Here is a 22631-nt window from a genome sequence, read left to right as displayed (position 1 = left end):
CACTCTCTCTCCTCTCTTTCTCTTCCTTTTCTCCATATCCCCTTTACCCACTTTCTCCCTCTCTATTCATTCTTACCTTTTTCCTGAAGCACTTCACTATCCTGGTATAATTTGAAGTACATGTATATAGAGTAACAAATGTACATGTATATTGAGAAGACAAATCTTTTTATAACAGTAAAACATATAAGAATAATAAATGAATACAAGTATGCCAAAATACAACAACAACAAAAAATAGACAAAAGATGCTATTTTCCCCATTATTTATTTAAGAATGATACATGATACACATAACATGCACAGAGACCACATTCACATACACATTTGAAATCATATAAACGAATACCTCTGCGTTTTGTGTGCTCCATGCACATTCACTTGATTAAATTTCATGAAATAACTACACAATAATCATCATTGTATTCCAATAATTGTATTCTACCTAAGCAATACTCTTCATGTGCCGATCTGGGGCAATGGTAGGGGGGCAAAAGGCCAAGGGGCATCCCCCTTTGAGGATATTAGTCTTTCTTTGCTTATCAGAAAAATATCACAACAGGAAAGTGCTTCAAACAGTGGTGACCTTTGACATTTTCCCCTCTTTCTTGGGAAGGGGAGACGGGTATTGTCAATATATTTTCCCTCCTTATGGTAAAACCTGGAGCAACCCCTGCAATTAACGACATTCCCCTTACGCATAAATACAAATATTTTTTATTTTAGAGCCAAACCCGGCTGAAAAGAATTGGAATTATATTCCTCTGGGTGGCATGACATAGAAGAGTTGTTTGGGAGGAATCAATAAAAAATAAACTATTTTTCAATTTATATTTTTGCTATCAGTGAAATTAGACCTGTGAAGCACGTCCCTTGTCCCCCTCCCACCCCACCAGTAACTTGTTACTCCTCTGCTTTGAAGCCAGTTTGAACATACGAACTGACGAAACATATTTTTCTGGGTACCTGTGACTAGGTTTGCCCCTTTAATCCCAAACAAGATGCTTTCTAAGCTTTTTTTGAGGGGGTGGAATGTGGGCTGCAACTGATTTCAATCAACTTTTAATTTGACAAATTAAGTAATAGATTGTGTAGCCTACATGAATACGGAATGCAAAAAAAATATTGATGTTACCCTGAAAAATTAAAACTTGAGTAAGAAAGAAATTCACAAAATAATTGTCTATATGCTTATAATATCTTCTGTTCCGTAAAAAACTAGAAATGAAAAACTATTTAGCAATTACTACTCCCATTGGGAAACTACATTTCACCTACTACAAGTTCTGAAATACTATTGGCTTAGAGGCCCCAACCCAACGAGTAATGTGTAAATCCAGTATAAGCTTTTCATTACGTTCAATGATCTTACTGTGTGCAATGTGCAAAATATTAATCGATAACATAATCCATACAATGTAATCAATTCTCCTTAATTTAACTTTATGAAGTATAACCTATAATTTCAGCCCGACGAGAAGATATACTATCTTTTAAAGTTGATTACAAACCAATAATATAAGTACATGCTATAATGACATAATTCATATCCTGAGAAAATCAAAGGGAAAGGGTGTTAGTAGTTTATGGAAGTTAGAATAAATAATATGGTAGAATAATATGTTTGGGGTATTATATTCTTCAGAACCCCCCTCCCCCCTCCTGGGAATATGAATGTTTCAAACTGAAAAAATATATATGTGTATCTATGATAAACAGTGGTGCTAAAAACTTAGTGAACCCCCCCGGAAAATGAACATATTTAATAGTTCTCCATGTTATATAAAGACATTTAATCAATAATAATAATAACGCAGTTCTTGTATAGCGCATATCACAGTGTCATAACGTCCCTATGCGCTTCCAAAGGACTTGGATATTATTACCCTGGCTTTAGCCCCGCAGCCTTTTACAGCTCGGTGGCATTTCAAGGAATAAATTCTGGCCAGGTACCCATTCATCTCACCTGGGTTGAGTGCAGCACAATGTGGAAGAATTTCTTGCTGAAGGAAATTTTGCCATAGCTGGGATATGAACCCATGACCCTCTGTTTCAAAGTCAGAAGACTAATCCACAGGGCCACAACACTTGGAAGTCAGGTGATAAAATATTACATTAAATAAAGTGTTTTTCTCTGGGCTCGCCGAAAATTTTAGTACCGATATTGTTGTCTGCATTCAACACTCAGCATGAAGGAGTTCCTTTTTTGGTGGGTTTTGCTAACTTTCTAGCACTACTGTATCTATAATTCAAGATATCAATAAATGTGAGAGATTGTGAAGTAATGTTCACAAACCACTTTTTTTACGCTGAGACTAAAACCAAAGGCTCACTTCCGTTATAGAATGTACAGCATCCATGAGAAAAATAAATGTGGACAAGTCCCGATAAGTATTCCTCTGGAAACCTTGTCTACGTTATCTGTACCATCGACAATGTACGCAGGCAAACAAGAATACACTGACCAGGGCAATTCTGTAATAACATTATTCCAATGAAGCGCAATATGAAAGTGGAATTATTATCATTATCAAGTTCTGATGTCCAAATTCGTTGTACAATTATAAGTAATGATCATATAGAATTTGTTTAAAGAATTTACCACATCATTGAATGTAATGAATATATATATTTCCATGCTCTTCATCCATTTGTGACAACCAAAATAGTCATTTCATATAAAATTATGTTAATTGGACGCATACAAGCTTCTAATGGTCATCTCTATTATCTAAACCACAGCTACATTTCTGCATTTCTAACAGACCAGGGCTACGTAACACAAATGTTTGCAATCAATCGCTAAATGACAAATGGCGAATCAAGATCATTGTTTCATGCACATTTTGTTTAGAGCACTAGCCAGGAACCAATCAGAATTGATCTTTCATATTTATAATTAATCACAAACATTGGTGTCACGGGGCCCAGTGGCATACATTGCATTAGCATTCCCCTTATTCATATACAAACACATATAATAATTCCCATTTTGGCTAGATTGGTCATTTTATACAAACAAAATAGTGAACAATATACTATCATGAATTTATCATTAAATTTCTGTACAAAATAGAAAGAAGAAAGGGTATCTAAAAGAAACATGAAAAAAAATGAAATCTTGAGAAGCAATTTGGAAATTATGTGACCTGTGTCACGTAACACAAAGGTTAGCGATTGATTGTATGCTTGATTTTCACGATTAATTGTACATTGTAGTCAATGCAATCAAGCTAAGTTTTGTGTTACGGGCCCCTGGCGTACTTTTCCTTTTCTCATGATGTTGAAGAATTAAAAGAAACAAAACCATGGAGGGAATAATCCATTATATATAACACCTAGATAGATCGCTGTCATTTGATGTCGATCATTCTCAGCCCATTTTACAATGACGTCATCACCCAAGCAATTTTCGATCCATTCATTCTGCAATTTTGGATCCATACGATTTTGTCCATTGCATACTCGCAGGGATCACCGGCACTACACGAGAAAACACAGTGCGCGTGCTGAATGTACGCGACAATCAACCGACCACGCTCCCACTGAATGCACATTTGCATTCAGATTTATAAATGTCAAATGACAAGGATCTATTTTAAGGTGTCATGTAAAACAAATACTAAATGTTCTTTTCATTCATGCATTGGACAGAATACTCGATTCGGTGAAAGATGAAATGTATGATCCATTCAACTGATCATTTCATCTTTCACCTCATGAAGTATTTTGTCCATTGCACTCATAAACATTCATTATGAGAATAGGCGGTGTTGTAAGAAAATATTTGCAATCAACTGAAAATTTACGTTGCAGTTTTACAGCTGATGGATCAATTTCAGCAGATTATGTTAGGTACAATTACTTAGGCCTGACACCTACCTTTAATGTAAAAAAGAAATCACCAGGGGAGTGTTTCACAAAGATTTAAGAATGACTTAAGTCGCACTTAAATGCCGACGCGTACTTGATATGCAACGCGCGATCTTATTGATAGATACGCAATAATGCGCGTCCCCACGACACGATCTGACCAATGCAGTCAAGCCTTTCATACCGTACGCAGCTCGGTATTTAAGTGCGACTCTAAGTCATACTTAAATCTTTGTGAAACGCCCCCCAGGGCTTAAACCTCAAACATCTGCATCAATTTGTAACTTCCCCACATAAATGTAGCTTGGATTACAGATGCACTTTTGTATCGCATGAGAAGTCTATATAGACAGGACTGTCTGACTGTCACAATCGAATGAGAGTTAAACAGCATTGATGAAACATCCACACATACAAACTTCCAAGAGTTTATGACCCAATTCTTCGCTGCTACGTCACTTCCAGCGATGCCCAGGCAGGTCATATAGCTGAAGACGTAAGTGTGCAGTAAAAAATTTAGAGGTAAGTAATTTTTACTGATTTTCATTTTGCTTTTGGATCAAAAGTTTGAATTTGTGGAGGTCTGACTGTATATGTCATGTTTTTTTTTTTTTTTATTCTAGATCTTTAGTCAACTATTTTATCAATGAGATATAAGATAAAATGCTTCTAAGCTTCTTTCCATGTTTCTATTAGGACCTTCCCTCAGGCATGACACTCATTTATACCCCAATCCCGGCTGCTGGTACGCCCCGGGCCTGCCATAAGGGGTGTTCCTAGCGTAGGGGTTGCCCGGGCCCCCAGCTGGTGTCGGGTAGGGTTGTTGCCCGCCAGCTTGTTGCCCGGGTTGCTGCTGGTACGCGCTGTAGGCAGCCGGTTGTTGCGGTTGCGGTTGTTGCTGTTGCTGGGGATTGTACGCCGGCTGTTGTGGTTGCGGTGGGTATCCTTGTTGCTGCTGTTGTGGGTATCCCTGCGGCTGTTGTTGTTGTGGTTGTTCTTGTTGACCACTGTACGGGGCTTGTGGCTGGGTGTAGCCTTGAGAAACAGGTGGTTGTTGCTGTTGTTGCTGAGGTTGGGGCATGTTGCCTGAAAAAATAAACATAATTGCAAATGACAAACCACTACTTCCTTCGCGAAATCCCTCTTTCTAAAGCCGGGCCCCGTAACAATAAATGTTAGCAACCAATCATGGGCAGGGTCCTGGGAACAATTTTTTTTTTCACTGCGGGTGCTGATGCAAATTTGAAAAAAAAAGAGGTTTTACTACAAAATGAAGGTCTTTTTGATCAGGAAAAATTTGACAAGCAAAATAAAAAAAGGTTTTTACCACAAAAAGTATGTCATTTTGGTTAAATTTTTCAATATTTCCATGACTACCAGAATTCTAGGGGGTGCTGCCTAAGAAGAATGATACACTGTCACACAGCCCCCTCTAGGAAAATCTTGGGGGTGCCGAAACACCCCAGCACCCCTGCTTCACATGGCCATGATCATGGGGCTTACTTCTACGACTGATCCTCGTAAATATTAGTCTTACTATTGATTGCTTAGCTTTATGTTTCAAGGCCCAGATTACATAAGCACTATTACATCACCATTGCTAGGAATGTTTAAACAAACCAACCTTCATATTTTCAACTTTTTGTCTAACTTTGATCAAATTTGAATTTTCGATGAATTTGACAAGGAACCTCTCAATGAAATCAATTGTACAAACTGGTATTTGTGTTTTGCAAGATGGATTTGCATTTAAGAAAAATACATACCCCTTATCTGAAGAAGAAAGTTGGAAGAAAACAACTCTCAATGACAAGGAATTACAAGCAACAACAGGGTGGTGATTCATAAAGCTGTTCGTAAAGTTACGCACAACTGGAACACGTTACTTACTTATACATAAGTCAGCTACATAAAAGGATATATCATATAGCACAAGAAAGGGTCACTGGTCGTGCGTAAAGTCGTTCGTAACTTACGAACAGCTTTATGAAACGGGCCCCAGATTAATAATCTGTAACAAGTAAACATTAACAAATAATGATAAATTTGCAAAAGAAGCAAAACGGTGTCATGCAGTTTTTTTTTTAATATGAACATGTACGTGATGTTTTGGATGCAAAACATCAAACAAAAGACAAAAATTAAAAAAAATAGAAAAAAAAATAGAAGAGAAAATAAATAAACACACTCCTCCCTTTCTGTTCTCCTCTTTTCCAAGTGTCCATTTCCAATTCCCTCCACAGTTTCCTATCAGTCATTATCCTTTACCACTTCTTGACCCCATCCATCCTTAAGTGTAAAATCCAGGGGCAAGTATGCTTTGGTCCCCTCCCCTCTGCCAATTTTCAAAATCGTTTTCTAACATAATTTTTTTAAATACAACATGATCTTCTTCTAGAGCGATAAAAACTTTGTATATGATCCCACCTCACCCTAACCTTGCCCTGCCTCGACCCCATTCTACCCTGCCCCATCCCGCCCCACCCAAATCATATCCTGACTCATCCCACTCCTGTCCTGCCCCACTCCTATCCTGCTCCACCGCACTCCTGCCCTGCCCTACCCTTTCCCCGCCCCACCCAGATATACCTGGTTGATAGCCCATTGAAATAGGAGTAGGAGCACCAAAGAGCTCCAGGGTGGAGGGTTGGCTTGAAGGACGAGCTAGCAAAGGAGGATGAAGACAAAATACACTCATGCATGGTTTCAAATGCTGCAAGAGCAAACATTTCTAAAAGGTATTTCAAATATTTTTTGCTTTTATTTTTATGTAACTCGACCCCTCTGACCAACTCCTACCCTACCCCACCCCACCCTTACCCCGCCCAGACATTATACCTGGTTGATATCCCACTGAAGTAGGAGTAGGAGCACCATAGAGCCCCGGGGTGGTGGGTTGGCTTGAAGGACGAGCTAGGAGAGGATGAAAACACAAACACAATGGAAGCAACATGCATGGGTTTCAAATACTGCAAGAGCAGACATTTTGAAGAGATATTTTCATTTTTTTAAAATATTCTTGTTAATTTCATGTAAACTTGACCCTTCTGTGGGTGGTTAATCAAGCCAAAACATTTGAGCAATGAATGACTACTTAACTTTGGCTAAAAATTTGGGTTATGATAAAACATTTTTACATTAACCCCATTGGAGACTATGCTCGATGCGGGCAGATGTCAATGGAAAATGCAATTCCAGTCTCCAACATGTTTTATACAGATTTCTATTTACAAACATTTTCAATCAATTTAAATTGTGTTAGAAATATTTTGAATCATTTTAGAACGCTTGAAATCATTTTCAAACGTATCTCAGAAGGGTGATTCCATACGTGTCGTACGGGACATTTAGAGAACATTTGACAGTTTTTCTACAAGAAAAACTAAAAATATTCCAGTAACTAAAGGTGATCATCAAGTACTACCAGAGTGTTAGAAAAACCAAGACTTAACATGACTTGAATTCACATCCTGTATAATACAGATTTAAAATAGTAATGTGTCGTACGGACGCAGAAAAAGTGGCTTTTTTCAAAACCTCAAGTTTGTACTCTAAAGTCTGTGAGTTGGACAGATAATTTTCATAGAAACTGAACTCAAATTGATATTCAATTACCCAAGAACAAACACGTCTATGAAAGAAAGCAAAATAAACATTCATGAATAAATAAAGCAAATTACAATTTTCGAGAACATTGTGGCGTACGGGACACTCAAATTGTGTCGTACGGGACATCTCTAAATTGAAGCCAAACTTTCTTACTTTATGTCTCTTTGACTTCTTCAATCACTTTATTTGGCTGATGATAATGATAATCCTATCAAACTAAAGACATTCATTATGTTAGAAACCGCTATTAGCTGAATGTTTCTGTCAATATATCATAAACAAAATAATGTGTCGTACGGGACACTTGTGTGTCGTACAGGACACTTCTGTGTCGTACGGGACACTTGTGTGTCGTACGGGACACTTGTGTGTGTACAGGCACTTGCGTGTTGTACTGGGCAGTCTGAATAAAACAATGAACTTTTTATCAATCAGAAGGGGAGCATTGCCCCTAAATTCTTCCCTTTTAATGAAAAGTCTTTTAATAAGTAGTCATTCAGGACAATATAATTAAGTAACCTCAATATATACAATCGGGAGCAATTTTTTTTCATGATGGGAAATGTACAAGGGTTCACAGCATTTTTACGAGCTGAAAAACTTGAGGTTTTGTGTGAAGCTATATTTTAGTTAATTAACTGATGATTTCCAATACACTATTTAAACAATGAATGAATGAAACTGTTTGTGTAAATTATGGGGCTAAAATGTTATAATTTTTCATACAAAATGTATCTATATACATGATATATGTCACAACTCTCATGTGTAATTCCTTTTTTTTTTTTCGAAAGAAATGCGGTTCTACTTTTTCAAACCTTTCTGCTTTTCATGAAACCATATGGTTTGTCTTATTCTCCAGAATTTTTTGAACAACATGGTTTGTCTTATTTTCCAGATTTTTTTTACAACTTGAAAAAAGTAAGGAGTTTCAATAAAAAAAAAAAAATAGTGATTATCAAGGGAAGTCCAAATAGTTGATTGATATGTAATTTTTTTTTACATCTTATAATAATTCCACATTAGCATGCAAGAGGAAGTCATCTTCCACGCTAGGGTGAATCAATTATAAAGGTTTTCTTTTCATGCTCAGTGACAAAGAAATTAACCTGCTCTGACCAGTGAAAATCACCAGTTTAGCTGAAGGGATTCACAAAAGAATACAACTACATGAAATCAATTAAAATAGTTAGAATCACCAATTTCATGTTCTATGGAAATAAAAAAGTATTTTTTAAATTCACTTTATGTCAAATCAATTACTTGAATTAAAATAGGCATACTATTTATAGTTTCTGAATCCAAATCCTGCAATTAAATGCATTTTATATTGTGTGTCGTACGGGACAACTTTTAATAGGACAATTATTGAAAAATGAAGGGCAGTGATTAGATCCTTATGGGATAAATCGATCACCCATGGGTCACAGAAAGAGAAACTGATATTGTGAAATTGCATCATCAAAAATAAATTTGTAGGAAAAACTTTTGCATTTTCATGTGTCGTACGGGACATTGCCAAAAATAGGTTCGGAAAAATCAGGGCTGCCCCTATTATGGATGATGAAAACGTTGTAGATATTATTTGGAACCATCAATGATACATTATTCCATTGACCTGCAATATTTTCAATCTTCTCGTGCTTTGCCAATAATTGTTTCAGGCAGTCTTTGTACTTGACTATTTAATTAGCAAAATTATTGAAGATTTAAAATTCCATTGTTCCCCCCAAGAAAAACTATATCTGACTTCACTTTTGGTTAAAACTCATAATTTTCATAAGATTTAGGTATCATTGTAAAATATTACACTACTTATGACTTCTTGAAAGCATGTTGAAATTTATGATATTTTTGAAGTTCTAGTGTGGAATCGCCCAGAACATGTTTTCAAGCTCAACGATTATAAAGTGCCAACATTACTCAAAATGGCTTTGAAAATGTTCATACATACACAATCCTGATTCTTTTATTATGACTTTCATTCCAAGAAAATATATATATATCATTTGCATTTTTGTCTCGAAAAGTTGATTTTTCTTTCACATATTGTCTTGGAAAATTATTCAAATTTTTGTGTCAAGAAAGAGTTTAGTATATTCATATTTTGTTCTTTGTTCAAATATTGAATATGACTCTTTTCCTACATTTTCAGCCATAGCCATATCCTGATCGGACACTTTCATGTAAATGTAATTCTTAAAAATCATGAAATAAAATCATACAAAATCAAGCATAGAAATTAGGTTGAATAAATATTAGACAAGTTCAGATATTTGGAGACTTTTTTTTTCATGGAAAAATATTAGACTTTCATTTACAATCAACACAGTCACTAATGTTTCATACAGATTTCAAATGCATTAACAAAGAATGAAATTGGAATTTACAGTATATTCAGAATGCATCTTGATTTTGATGGAAAAGGCATACATTTGTTCTTCAATTTCAAATGTGCTCTCAATGTATTGAATTGTATTTGATGTTTAGTCAATTTTCATGTCTTAATCCTATTCTATTTCACGCCATGATTTTTGTCTACTTTCCACTTAAACATTTTGAAGTTTGTCTGAATTGTAAAGAACATTGCCCAGCAAGCCTTAATAACCATATTATATCAATGGTAAAATATGAAAGAAAAGACAATGAAACATGCATGCATGCAGCTGGTGGAAACTACATGCAATTTGTATTGATACGAGAGAGAGTAAGGTGAAAAGAAATTCATACCAATATTTACACGGCATTGCAAACACACTTCCAGCAAACAACCACACAAAAACCAAATGAAAATACAGCATGCACTTTTAAAATGATATCTTTCAAATTTCAATGTTATTAATGTTACTTAACTGCATGCTTCAAATATGGGTAATGATAGGTATTTCTTTTAAATGGTTATTCATAACAATTGCAACTGCATGCCTGGTACATATAGATATTTCTTTTAAATGGTTATTCATAACAATTGCAACTGCATGCCTGGTACATACTCGCTACAAAAAAATCATGAAAAATGGGATGGTACCAATTACAACTCCTTGAATCAACATATTTCCAATAAATGTAATTACAAAACGTCAGTTTGGCTTGGCATTCCGTTCAAAATCAAATCCTTGTACTTTCATGCAGTCATGATCATTTTAAATACTTGAGGTCCTGTGACGTAATTGTCCTTTGCAGACCGCAAGCATTGGGAATTGGCACAGCAAAAAACAAAACACACACACCACTGTAAATACCGATTATTTCACATCACTTACGAGCATAAGCCTGTTGCTGCTGCTGGGACTGCGGCATGCCGGGCTGCTGGGGGCCAGGGCGGGGCGAGTGAACCGGTGACATACCCTGTGTGACCCCAGGGGCACCAGGCTGGGGGTGGGGTGCGCCTGGCTGGTTGGCAGGGGGTTGTTGCCTCTGTTGCTGCTGTTGACCAACATTGGAGCTCCGACTTGAAACGCTGTCAGCAGGCGAGGCCGGCCTTTCTGTTGCTTCTATAAAATCAACCATAAAGTGAAAGTTTTGTGCATGGTTGTGTCAATGGCAAGGCTAAGAAAAGTCTTTCGCATGATAACATGTCACGTTTATACTGCTTAATATATTGGAATTACCTCTCTATGCAATTTATGTATGAAATTATTACATTATTACCCAAGTCATCGAATCCTGTCTTGACCATGGGGAGAATTCCAACAAGAGTTTCAAAAATCAATTGATAGGCTATTGCAATTGATAGTACACCATGCAAACTTTCAACTCATCACACAGTATGTTTCCTTTTTCTCTTTTCTCTTGTCACCTACCATCTTTGTCAATACCGAAGCTGTTCATGACGGCTGCGTTTGGAGCTGGTTGTTTGTATGGATCAAACATGGCAGTCTGGGCTGTGCTGACGGCAGGCTTGGCTTCAGCTTGCTCCTCCGCAGCATTATCTGTGTTAATCAAATCCAATTCATACAATGTACAAATTCTTCTGATATAAGGATATACTTCATAAAGGAGTCATTGAGGAGTTTTTTTCGCAACCACTACACTAACACTTTTTGGAACATTGAGAATCTATTGTCAAAAGCCCTTCACTTCATAACAAAGCAGCCTTTGTCGAAATCGGTGAGTCAAAACAGCAGTGTCATCCTTCACTCTGGACACGTTTACAAAATATCTGCAATTTTCAATCAGCTCTGAATCGTTGGAAGATCTGCTGTCCCAGTTGACCAATTGTTGGCAATGATCTCTAAGCAGTTCACTGTGATTTGAGCATTTTCAATAGATTCTCAACGTTCCACAAAGCATCTGGATAGTGATTGCGAAAACTCACTAATTTATAGTGAAATTATACAAAAGTGATTAGGAAGTTGATCTTGTGTAGTCTGCAGGCACAGAATGTGAATGAAACTTTGATCAACAAGTGGGTCTCCATGCAAAGACTAGCACAAATAAAACTTGTTGTTTCATTTGAGGGCCTACAATACACAAGGAATTATAGGCTGCACATCCAGTCCCTTGACCCGAGTGAAGGGTTTGTGCAGCAAAGTAGTTCATGTGTGACATCATCACACATCTTGATCGCATTGCCAATGGGAGGATTTCCATAGCATTTAGTGATCTCAACATTCAAATGCTCACAATTTTCTCATTATTATTTCAAATTATATCAAAGTTTTGTTCATCTATTTCTTGAGTTTTCAATATTCTTAAAAGAACAATTTCATTTTATTCAGAAAATATCTGAACACTTGTTTTAAGTAATAACATGCACACAAATATACAAAATTAATAAAGCAAAGAAAAAGAAAGTCTCATGAAATTAACTAATCAAAAACAATACCTAGATAAGTATAGAATTATCTCTTCTTGTGAAATCTGATCATTATCTAATACAGGAGTATAGAGCTCCCGATTTTTTCACTGATAATACCAATTCAGTGAAAAACTGGTATTTGGTAATAAAGCGTATTCAGCATAAATATAATCTTTCAAGTTTCATGCAGGTTTGATCATGCTTTCAAATTCATGCAAATGAGTTACTGATGAAAAAAAAAAAACTTTTGCTCTTATCAGACCTGGTTCATACCACTGTCAAGAAATCACGTTGCATTTTGCGAGTAAGCTAAATGATTTTAGAATTATCAAAATGAACTGAAGTCTTTGGCAAAGCGCTCACCAAGATACAACTTATAATATACAGTGCGTATCAAAAAAAGTTTACACTTAGAAAAAATCCTTTAAAATTATACATTTGTAATATCCTGAAGATTTTTCCACATCTTAACATTGGTACAGATCCATTTAAGCAAATGACGATATAACTGTCGAAAAATATTTTTGCTTGAGTGAGCACCACTTACTTTTGAAAAGTTAGTGAAAAATTATTTGCGCAGAACTTTGAAATAGTTTATGCGAATAAAAGTAGACCTTAATCATGAAGAACACGTGGAATTTAGCTAGTAAAATCGATTTGAAGATATCTTTTACCTTTTTTAACTTGTTTCCTTGCCCAAAACACTTCGAAGAGTGCATTGCGCCCCACCCCACTCCCCCACACACCGAGGCCATCGTGACGATATTTGCTTTACACTGAGCTGTGATTTACATGAAATGGCTTAGGCTTGATTTTCATTTTGTTAATCTTTGTCAAGCTTGGAAAAAGTGTGGAGAAACAAGTATTAAATGAAATATGAAATGTAAACCCACTTTACATGATAAAAACTTAGCGAAAAAATGCTGGAGATGTCTGATATAAAATTTTGTTAATTTGTTCAGATTCAGTTATGTCCTCAGATCCAGCTGGCACAAAATGGTAAAGGTTGTGCTTAGTAAGTGTTGAAATTTCAATTTGGGTGGCAAAATTGTTACAAAATGCTTGAATGTATCCTTTTTATTTCAATTGACTAAAAGTGCAAGGGAAATGTATGAGAAATGTTTCGCAGGGTAAGTTTGATTTCGCCCTTTCCCCTTGACACAGCGTGAAAACAAGCATTTCTGCGCAAACAGATTTCTGTGAGCTTTACAAAAATGGACAGTGCTCACTCAAGTGTAACATTCTGTCAAAACTTTTACTTTCATTGGATAGATGAGACCCAAACCCAAGATTATATGTGAAAAAATTACCCACATGTTGTATATATTTTAATTCCCAGGGATTTTTCAAAGTGTAAACTTTTTTTGGATACGCACTGTATATATTGCACCATTAACGCTATGTAATGTTTTTAAACTATATTTTTGCCAATTTGAATGATGAAATATGGTCAGATCGATTTGATAAATATATTCATAACTTTCAGCAGGATCTTGTATTCCGTTCATCCCAATTCAGTGGGACGAAAATTAGCTGATCTGGGAGGAATAAATCTTTCTTTTAAACCACAAATATTCATCATTCAGGCTTTCATGAATTCAAGAAGGGGAAGTGGCCAGACCTACATGTATAATATTATCTTCTGAAACATCCCTCCACCTTTAACCTTTTTTTTACTTAAGATAAAAGCAATGCTCTTAAAACTGTAGGTTGTAAGAACCAGTGATATAGCTACAGTAGACAGCAGCTGAGCGGGTCGTGTGGTCCAGTGGTTAGAGCATTGGACTCATAATCGCAAGGTTGTGAGTTCGAATCCCAACTCTGCCATTGTCTCCACTTTGATAAAAAGGCCCGAGAGTGATATCTGTCGTCTATAACGTCAGCCACCATGACTGATTAACCTAGACGTAAAATGTTTCATAGGTAATTGGTTATATACCAGCTTGGCGTTTACCAGCAAAATGCTGTCCTGCCGAGTTCCTACGGGAGTTACCACAAACAGAAACAGAAACAGAAACAGAAGCTGTCAGGCCCAACTGGCACAGAAGATTTCTGACTACCACTCATCATGAGAAAATACTGCTTCCATCCACCACTAATTTCAAATGAAAAGTGTTTCAAAACTAAAGTCCTTGCAAAGAGGAATTGCACTTGCGTTCATTTCCATCTTTAATCTTATTTTATTAACATAATTTACATCAAACATTCTTATATTTGATAGATATTAGTTTATTTGAAATATTTGTTATAAAAGTCAGATTGTTATTGTTATGTACGCTTCAGATTTGGCTTTAAGACCACTACATGTATGTAATGCTATAAAATAGCGACCACCATGAAAATGAGCCAAGCTAGAACATTAAAGAACGTTCAATTTTCCCTTCAAGAGATCTTGACAGCATCCATACAAGATTGAAGGAAATATCCCTTTACCTTCTATAAACCCTTTTTCACTAAAAAAACAACACAATGTTGTCTTTATAAGTGTAGGGCAAAGACGACATCTTATTTTCTGCCAAATAAATATTTCAAGCACCCATACTTCCCAGATGAGGGGGAATAACCCTCTACCTTGAGGAAACCTGTTTTTCACCCCCAAAAAAAGACAGCATTGCCCTTAAAACTGTGACAAAAAGGAGTATATTCAATTTTTCCACCAAGATCTTTAAAGCACTCGTACTTGCCAGTTTGAGGAATATATATTTCCACAATCCAGAAACCCTTTTTTCATACGAAAATAGGAACGCCTTTAAGACAAGGCCAAAGAGAACATTTTGATTTTTTTTCTGCCCAAGAGATCCTTAAAGCGCCCATACTTGCCAGATAAAGTGGTTTAGTTTTCATGCTGCTAGCTTCAGTTTGATGATAATGGTGGCAGTCTTGTTTCCAAGACCCCTTAACTTATACCTTTTGGTTTTTTCTTTGATCGCACAGAGGGCTTACAAGTACCTTCGGGTTTCTCGATGGGTAACCGAGGCTCCAGGGAGTCCAGGAGAAAGTTGACTTGGTTACGTATGGACTGCAGCTCTCGCCTCAGATTCTTGACTTGGTCACTCTCGATCGGCCTTGGCTGACCATTGACTGGAAAGGTTTTGAAAAATCAAAGTCCACACCAACATTAAGTTGTTGTGATTAAAATTACATCTCTTTCATATACCAAATTCAAAAATAAAATTTCATTATCAATTAGGTCTTCACTTTATCTATTATCTTCTCATTATTTTAGTTTTCAATTCTGGTATAATTATTGTTCATTAAAGTTTTAAACAAACATTTCAATTAGCGTCCTTCATTTTTTTATGGAAAAAAAATAGATAATGTGCTTAAGAGATAACATACTTTTTAAACAGATAACTTAAACTATGATAACCAGTATCGATACTTTATTCATAATTACATAATTAAAAGAAATGTCAAAAGAATAATTATTTCAATTTCCACCTTAAAACTAGTTCAGCAGAAAAGGAGTTTACTTTCTTATCAAATAACGAGCAAAAATTTGGACTTACAATAGGCACTGCAACACTGGAAAGAAATATCTCCAAAGCAAGAGGATTAAGATTACCCCAATAGTTTTATATGCATTGTAGATCAAAGTGGATTTAATGAACTTACCAAATAATGTGATTTTTAAAATCCTACTGCACTGGATTGCAAATGAAAGATCGGTACTATCGAAAATTGTTATCAAATCACCATCTGTCAAAGAAAAAAAAACATTCATTTCAATTCATCCAAACGATAATTAAGTCCAAGAAAGGTATTTATTTATAACACATAATTCAAAGGCTTGTCTAAAGAACTTTGATTTTGATTTTGATAGGGTTGGAACCCCAAGGGACAAAGGAAGCTGATTGGTCTTGCTTAGCAATATTGATCAATGGTATCTTATCATCCCCTAAAAAAATTGAGAAGTAACAAAAACATTTTAACTCCCCCTAAAAAACAGTAACAACAAAAAAAGTTAATTACTTCCATTCTCATTTTCTAAGGGGGTAGGGGAATGGCACATCACAGGAAACTTCTCATCATGGGGTACTATACAGGTACCACTATAGTCTGAGAGGTGGGGGGAGGAGGGTCGATGACTGCTGTGCCATCCTGGATATTCCGTGTATTGACAGTGATTTTCCATAATTTGAAAATATGGTCTTTTCCATTTCTGAAAACCAGTAATGTGGTTTTAAACTTAGTCTAAAATGGAAATTCCATTTTGTCATAGGAAATGCACAAGGCGAAAACATGAAGTCTATTCCGTAGAAGCAAATTTAATCGATTTTCGCATGAAAAGTAAAGAACCAAGCAGTTTTTCAATCTTCGTTTACCGATAAAAGCAACATCACTTTCCCTACCCACGATGCCTACATACCTTCATCTTTATATTTAATGACGACCTCGTCGCTTGGATTGAGCTTGCCCCGGTAGACCCTCTGCATCATCAGGATGAGTTCATCGTAGGTGATGTCCTCATTGTGGATGGGTATCCTCCTGATGTCGTCCCCAAGCTGGGCTTTGATGATGAGTTTGTTGCTCAGGTCGATCTGCGGGAAGCTGCCACTGGGCCCTTCCATTGTCTTTATTCAGCTCCCTACCTATTGTTAAGGTACATGTAATTATAAGCAGGGTAATAGGCATGGACCATATAGACATACATGTATGGGACAATATTCTGAAGTCGGGTTTAACGTAGGCCATGGTGCTGTGAAAAAATCATGGGAAGCCAAACGTTTCAAAAATTTTAAAATGTTAACAGTGAATGCTTCTCATGTTTACTGTGCTCTTTACTAATTAATGGAGATGACAACTGTCATACTTATCTTTCCCAGGCACTTAATAATTTTTTGGGAGTCAAATGAGCTGATACATAGAACCTCTACTGTTATAGAATTATGCAATAACTGGCTTTCCATAGTTAAACCACAACTTAAAACCAGAGTTTAAATTAAACCCGACTTAAGAATATGGGTCAGAAAGTTATGTGACATCAATTATCGTTGTTTGCGATATGCACATGCCAAAGGAATCTGTCGTAGACCCCCCTCTCGACTAAGAACAATTTCATAAATAGGATTAATTTGTAATTCTATTCTATTTATTTCCTTTAGTTGATTTCCCCTTATCTGAAAGTAAATTATGTTATTTGTAGACTACGCAGCAATTTTAATAAATTCTTGTTGTTGAAATGTTTTCCCCTTTCTTCATATCCAACAATGATTCAACTAATACCCCCCACAAAACTGCAACTGAAAGCAATTGTGCAATGTCTTACAGTATACTCGCCAATCCTCGAATTGGCAGGAATCCTAGGATATGAAAAAAAATATAGAGCGATGCAGAGGTATAGAATTTCTATAGAGTGGAGGATAAAGCCTGAGGTTTTGGAACACTCATTTCTGCTGCTACTTGCTTATGGTCGAGTAGTTTGAGGCCACAGATTAGAGTTATATGCTAAACTGTCACAATGGAATGGTAGGGTTTGACATAAGCATGGCATGGCAGGCTTGGGGGATTGGCAAGTTCTCAATCACACATTGTTGCACACACAACTCCCCGATCAAACTCTGAATCTGAGCTGAACAATCTTACATAAAACATCACTTTTCCACAAAGATTATCCAAAAATCATGATATGGTAATCATTTAATAGATTTTCAAATTATTGATTTGGTGATGTGATCGGCGGAGCAAGTTATTAATATTGAGCTTTCAAAAGAAGTAGTTACAGCAGTTGTTTTTAGTCTTGTTATGAATGATGACGCAGACTTGTGTGGTGGGCTTTGGGAAGATGAATACATGTACGGTATGTCACGTACAACTGAAAATGAAACTTCACCCATTTCTAAATCATTTCAATTTTCTAACCATTTTCAAGATATATTTTCAGAATATTTTATTGAAAATAAATATGTATAAGAAAAATTTAAGATGAACTTTCTTCCACTCAGGATGCTACATAACTTTTTTGAAGCACTTGCCCAGTCGGGCAAGTACATTTTCAAATAGTTGGAAAATACTTGCCCGAATATAGATTTCACTTGCCCGAAAAAATCCTTCAAAACAAAGTTTTATTGCTTCAAAACAAGTTATAGCCTTATAGTTTTACATACCATACCATTGACGGCTTTAAAAATACATTTTTCAACATGACTACGGATGTACCTTGTAGTTGTATTTCTTTTTTTTAATGATTTTTATCTTGAACATCATGACAAGATATATGGTAAATATGCTCTTTAATTAATTTCCTAATCTCATATATTTTCAATATATTTTGGAGGGGACTAGGACACACAATAAAAAAAGGGGAAATCACTGAAAATAACCAGAGAAAAAAAAATAAGAGAGGGGGAGAGAATGAAAGAAAAAAAAGTAAGAAAGACAGAAAGGACGAAGAAATAAAGGAAGAAAGAAAAAAAAAAAAAAAGAAAGAGAGAAAGAGAATGGCTGCGGGGAAGAGAAAGATGGAAAGAAAGAAAGAAAGGAAGAAAGAAGGGAAAGGAGGATGGAAAAAATAGAAAAAAATGAGAGGAAGAGAAAGGAAGGAAAGAAAGGAATGAATAAAAGGAAAAAAGAAAGAAAAAAGGTAAACAGAAAGGAAGGAAAAGGGAAAGAAAGAAAACGAGAGAAAGGAAAGAAGGAAGAAAGGAAGAAAGAAAAGGTATAAGGATAGATGGAAGGATGGAAAAAAAAGAAAAAAAGAAAAGATAGATACAACGAAAGAAAGAAATGAAGGAAGGAATGAAGGAAAGAGATGAAGGAAGGCAGAAAGAAAAAAATAAGGAAGAAAAGAAAGGATGGATGGAAAAAAAAAATCAAAAGAACAAAAGACAAAAAAAGAAAATCAGAAAGAAAGAAGGAAAGAAAGAAAGGAAGAAAGAAAGAAGGAAGGAAAGAAAAAAAAATAGAAAAAAAACTGAGGGGAAGAGAAAGGAAGGAAAAAAGGAACGACTAAAAAAAGAAAAAGAAAGAAAAAAGGTAAACAGAAAGGAAGGAAAAGGGAAAGAAAGAAAACAAGAGAAAGGAAAGAAGGAAGAAAGGAAGAAAAAAAATATAAGGATAGATGGAAGGAAGGAAAAAAAAAGAAAAATAGGAAAGATAGATACAACGAAAGACAGAAAGAAATGAAGGAAGGAATGAAGGAAAGAGATGAAGGAAGGCAGAAAGAAAAAAATAAGGAAGAAAAGAAAGGATGGATGGAAAAAAAAAGAAAGATCAAAAGAACAAAAGACAAAAAAAAGAAAATCAGAAAGAAAGAAGGAAAGGAAGAAAGAAAGAAGGAAGAAAAGAAAAAAAATAGAAAAAAAACTGAGGGGAAGAGAAAGGAAGGAAAAAAAGGAACGACTAAAAAAAGAAAAAGAAAGAAAAAAGGTAAAAAGAAAGAAAGGAAGAAAGAAAAGAGAAAAAGAAAAGGTAAAGGATTGATGGAAGAAAATGAGAAAGAAAGAAAACGAGAGAAAGGAAAGAAGGAAGATAGGAAGAAAGAAAAGGTATAAGGATAGATGGAAGGAAGGAAAAAAGATAGAACGATAGACAGAAAGAAATGAAGGAAGGAAAGAGATGAAGGAAGGCAGAAAGAAAAAATAAGGAAGAAAGAAAAGATGGATGGAAAAAGAAAGATCAAAAGAACGAAAGACAGAAATAAAGAAAAACAGAAAGAAAGAAAGAAAGAAGGAAAGGAAGGAAGGAAGGAAGGAAGGAGAAAGAAAGAATGAAAGACAAAAAGAAAGGAAGAAAGAAAAGAGAAAAAGAAAAGGTAAAGGATTGATGGAAGAAAATGAGAAAGAAAGAAAACGAGAGAAAGGAAAGAAGGAAGATAGGAAGAAAGAAAAGGTATAAGGATAGATGGAAGGAAGGAAAAAAGATAGAACGATAGACAGAAAGAAATGAAGGAAGGAAAGAGATGAAGGAAGGCAGAAAGAAAAAATAAGGAAGAAAGAAAAGATGGATGGAAAAAAGAAAGATCAAAAGAACGAAAGACAGAAATAAAGAAAAACAGAAAGAAAGAAAGAAAGAAGGAAAGGAAGGAAGGAAGGAAGGAAGGAGAAAGAAAGAATGAAAGACAAAAAGAAAGGAAGGAATGAAGGAAAGAAAAGAAAGTATGAAAGTGATGAAGAAAGTAAGGAAGAAAAAGACAGGAAGAAAAGGTAAAGAATGGATGGACGGAAGAAAGACAGTAAGAAAGAATGAAAGGAAGGGGAAAAAGAAGGAAGGATTAAAGAAATAGGTAAACAAAGGTTGGATGGAAGGAAGAAAGATAAAAAGATAGAAAGAAAAGAATGACAAAAAGAAAGACAGCTATAGTAACAGAAAAAATGAACAAAAGAAGGAAGGAAATTTAAAGAAATAAAGAGAGATTCAAAAGAAGGAAAGATATGCAGAAAGAAAGAAAATAGAGAGGAAGAAAGCTCAAACTATCCAGTCATAAATAAAGAAGAAAATTTATCAATTTCCTTGGCTAAAAAAAAATAGTTACGAAAGAAACCACGTTTATCAACATACACACAAATGCATATGTGGGACTGTCAAACAATGTATTTCAGTGTGTGCGATACAGACGATCATTCGAAACCCGATCTTTTTTAAGCATAACAGAAGTGAAAATTTCTCCTTTTACTGCTTACAAATGACAGAGCTACCCCCAATTTTTAGGGAATATGGACACTACAAGAATTTTCATTGGTAAGAAATGTGAATTTTGACAGTTCTGTGGGAGATTTCTTCGGGTCTCAGGAGCAAACTTCGTTCGTGCAGCACCGTATACTCCGTAGAAAGTTAACTACATGCATCGGCTGCGTGGACTAGGTGCTAGCTAGCTAGGTATGCTAGATCGACTGCCATTGATTCTGTGTGTGTGTGTACGTCTCTGAGCTGTGTGTTTATTGCAAAAAATGGCGCAAATTTTGCAATTCGAAAGAAGAAATTAATGATATTGCTTTTTTTTTCTTTTCTATATTTTGATGGTGAAATATGGGGAATCTTTCTAAAATATAATTTCCATAGGAGAATTTTGCTTGCCCGATTCGGGCAAGCAGTTTTTGTCTTTGCTTCAAAACACTTGCCCGACTCTAACTTTTACTTGCCCCGGGACATCGGGCAAGCGCTTATGTCGCACCCTGCTTCCACTTCTTTCTTTTTCCATCTTTCTTTCTTTCTTCCTAGTTCTTTTTTTTTTCTCCATCTTTCTTTCCTTCCTTTCATCAGTGTGTCCCTTTTCTTTTCTTTCCTTGTTTGTTATACTTTCTCTTCTTCTTTCTTTCTTTCTTTCTTTCATCCATTCTTTCATTCTTCATCCTTCCTTCCTTATCTCCTTGTTTTTTTTAATTCTTGCTTTCCTTCTTTCTCTTTTGTTTTACTTTCCTTTCTTTCTTTCTTTCGTTCTATTCATTCATTCTATCTTGCATCCTTCTATCATGCATTCTTCATTTCTTTCTTTCATTTTTTACTTTCCTTTTTCTTCCTTTCTTTCTTTAATCTTTCTTTCTTCTTTTCTTCCTTTCTTGTCTTTCATTCTTTCGATTTTTCTTTAGTTTTTACTTGTGAAGTTGTGACTTGTGATGTTTCTGTACGATGTCGATGATCTTGATAACAGATGAGATAAGTTGATCCAGATTAGACCAGATTCCAGATACCATGCCTTATTTATTATTTAACGTTAGGTGATCGACTTATTCAACTAATCATATATAAGAGAATATATCTAAGTAAAACATGAGATAAAATTCTATATCTAAACTTGGCAAAATATTGCCATTTTGGCGCTTTGGCTGGCTACAAAACGCTATTAATTATTTGCGCCCCCATTCATTCCAACATCACACAGACCTAATTATCAATGGGTGGGACTACAATTATTGTTTGCTGACTGTCCGTGCACTGCCAAGAACATTATAAAATCTACTTCACACGCAAAGCCATTCAATACACCTTTTACATTCAACAATTTTCCAGATTTACAATATTCCCTTTCAAATCTCAAAACAAACATCATATTCACCTTCTCTCGTAGCCTTCAGAATATGAAAAACAAATCACCGAGTGAAGGATTGGGGAACAGCCTCATTTAACTACGTGTATGAAATTGAAGGTAGCGGACATTTTTTGGACGAAAAAAATAAAAGAAATAGACCCCGGCCCCCCCCCCCCCAAAGGAGTTTTTCTGAAATTTCATTTGGGTGCGAGGGAGGGCCTATATTGGCAAGGTGGGGGGGGGGGGCTTGTCAATATCCGAGATTTAGAAGAAAAAAGGAAATGATGGGGAATAAAATATTGATTTTTTCTTTCTTTCTGTAACCCCGCATGCAGGCACACAAATACTTGCTCCCTCCCAATTAATTGAACATTAACGTCA

At 35.6% G+C, this 22631-nt stretch overlaps 1 protein-coding gene across 4 annotated transcripts; it reads right to left on the bottom strand.

Moving 5' to 3' along the window:
* Window positions 1-249: 249 nt before the first annotated feature.
* Window positions 250-22387, bottom strand: LOC129258863 (protein TFG-like). Of its 4 annotated transcripts, none has more exons than XM_064098594.1 (8): window positions 22278-22387; window positions 16653-16875; window positions 15899-15982; window positions 15233-15364; window positions 11286-11414; window positions 10746-10976; window positions 6712-6786; window positions 250-4959 (listed from the first exon to the last, which is right to left on the bottom strand). In XM_064098594.1, exons 2-8 carry the CDS (start codon window positions 16852-16854, stop codon window positions 4592-4594), a joined length of 1221 nt encoding a protein of 406 aa, XP_063954664.1. In that variant the 5' UTR covers window positions 16855-16875; window positions 22278-22387; the 3' UTR covers window positions 250-4591. The 4 variants fall into 4 exon arrangements, with proteins under 4 accessions (XP_063954664.1, XP_063954663.1, XP_063954666.1 ...); XM_064098593.1 differs by having other exon boundaries at window positions 15191-15364; window positions 22278-22372; XM_064098596.1 differs by lacking the exon at window positions 6712-6786.
* Window positions 22388-22631: the final 244 nt, after the last annotated feature.

The sequence above is a fragment of the Lytechinus pictus genome, chromosome 4 (genome assembly GCF_037042905.1).
Source record: "Lytechinus pictus isolate F3 Inbred chromosome 4, Lp3.0, whole genome shotgun sequence".
In the NCBI taxonomy this organism is placed as follows: Eukaryota; Metazoa; Echinodermata; class Echinoidea; order Temnopleuroida; family Toxopneustidae; genus Lytechinus; species Lytechinus pictus.
This window is presented reverse-complemented; position numbering and strand designations above follow the sequence as displayed.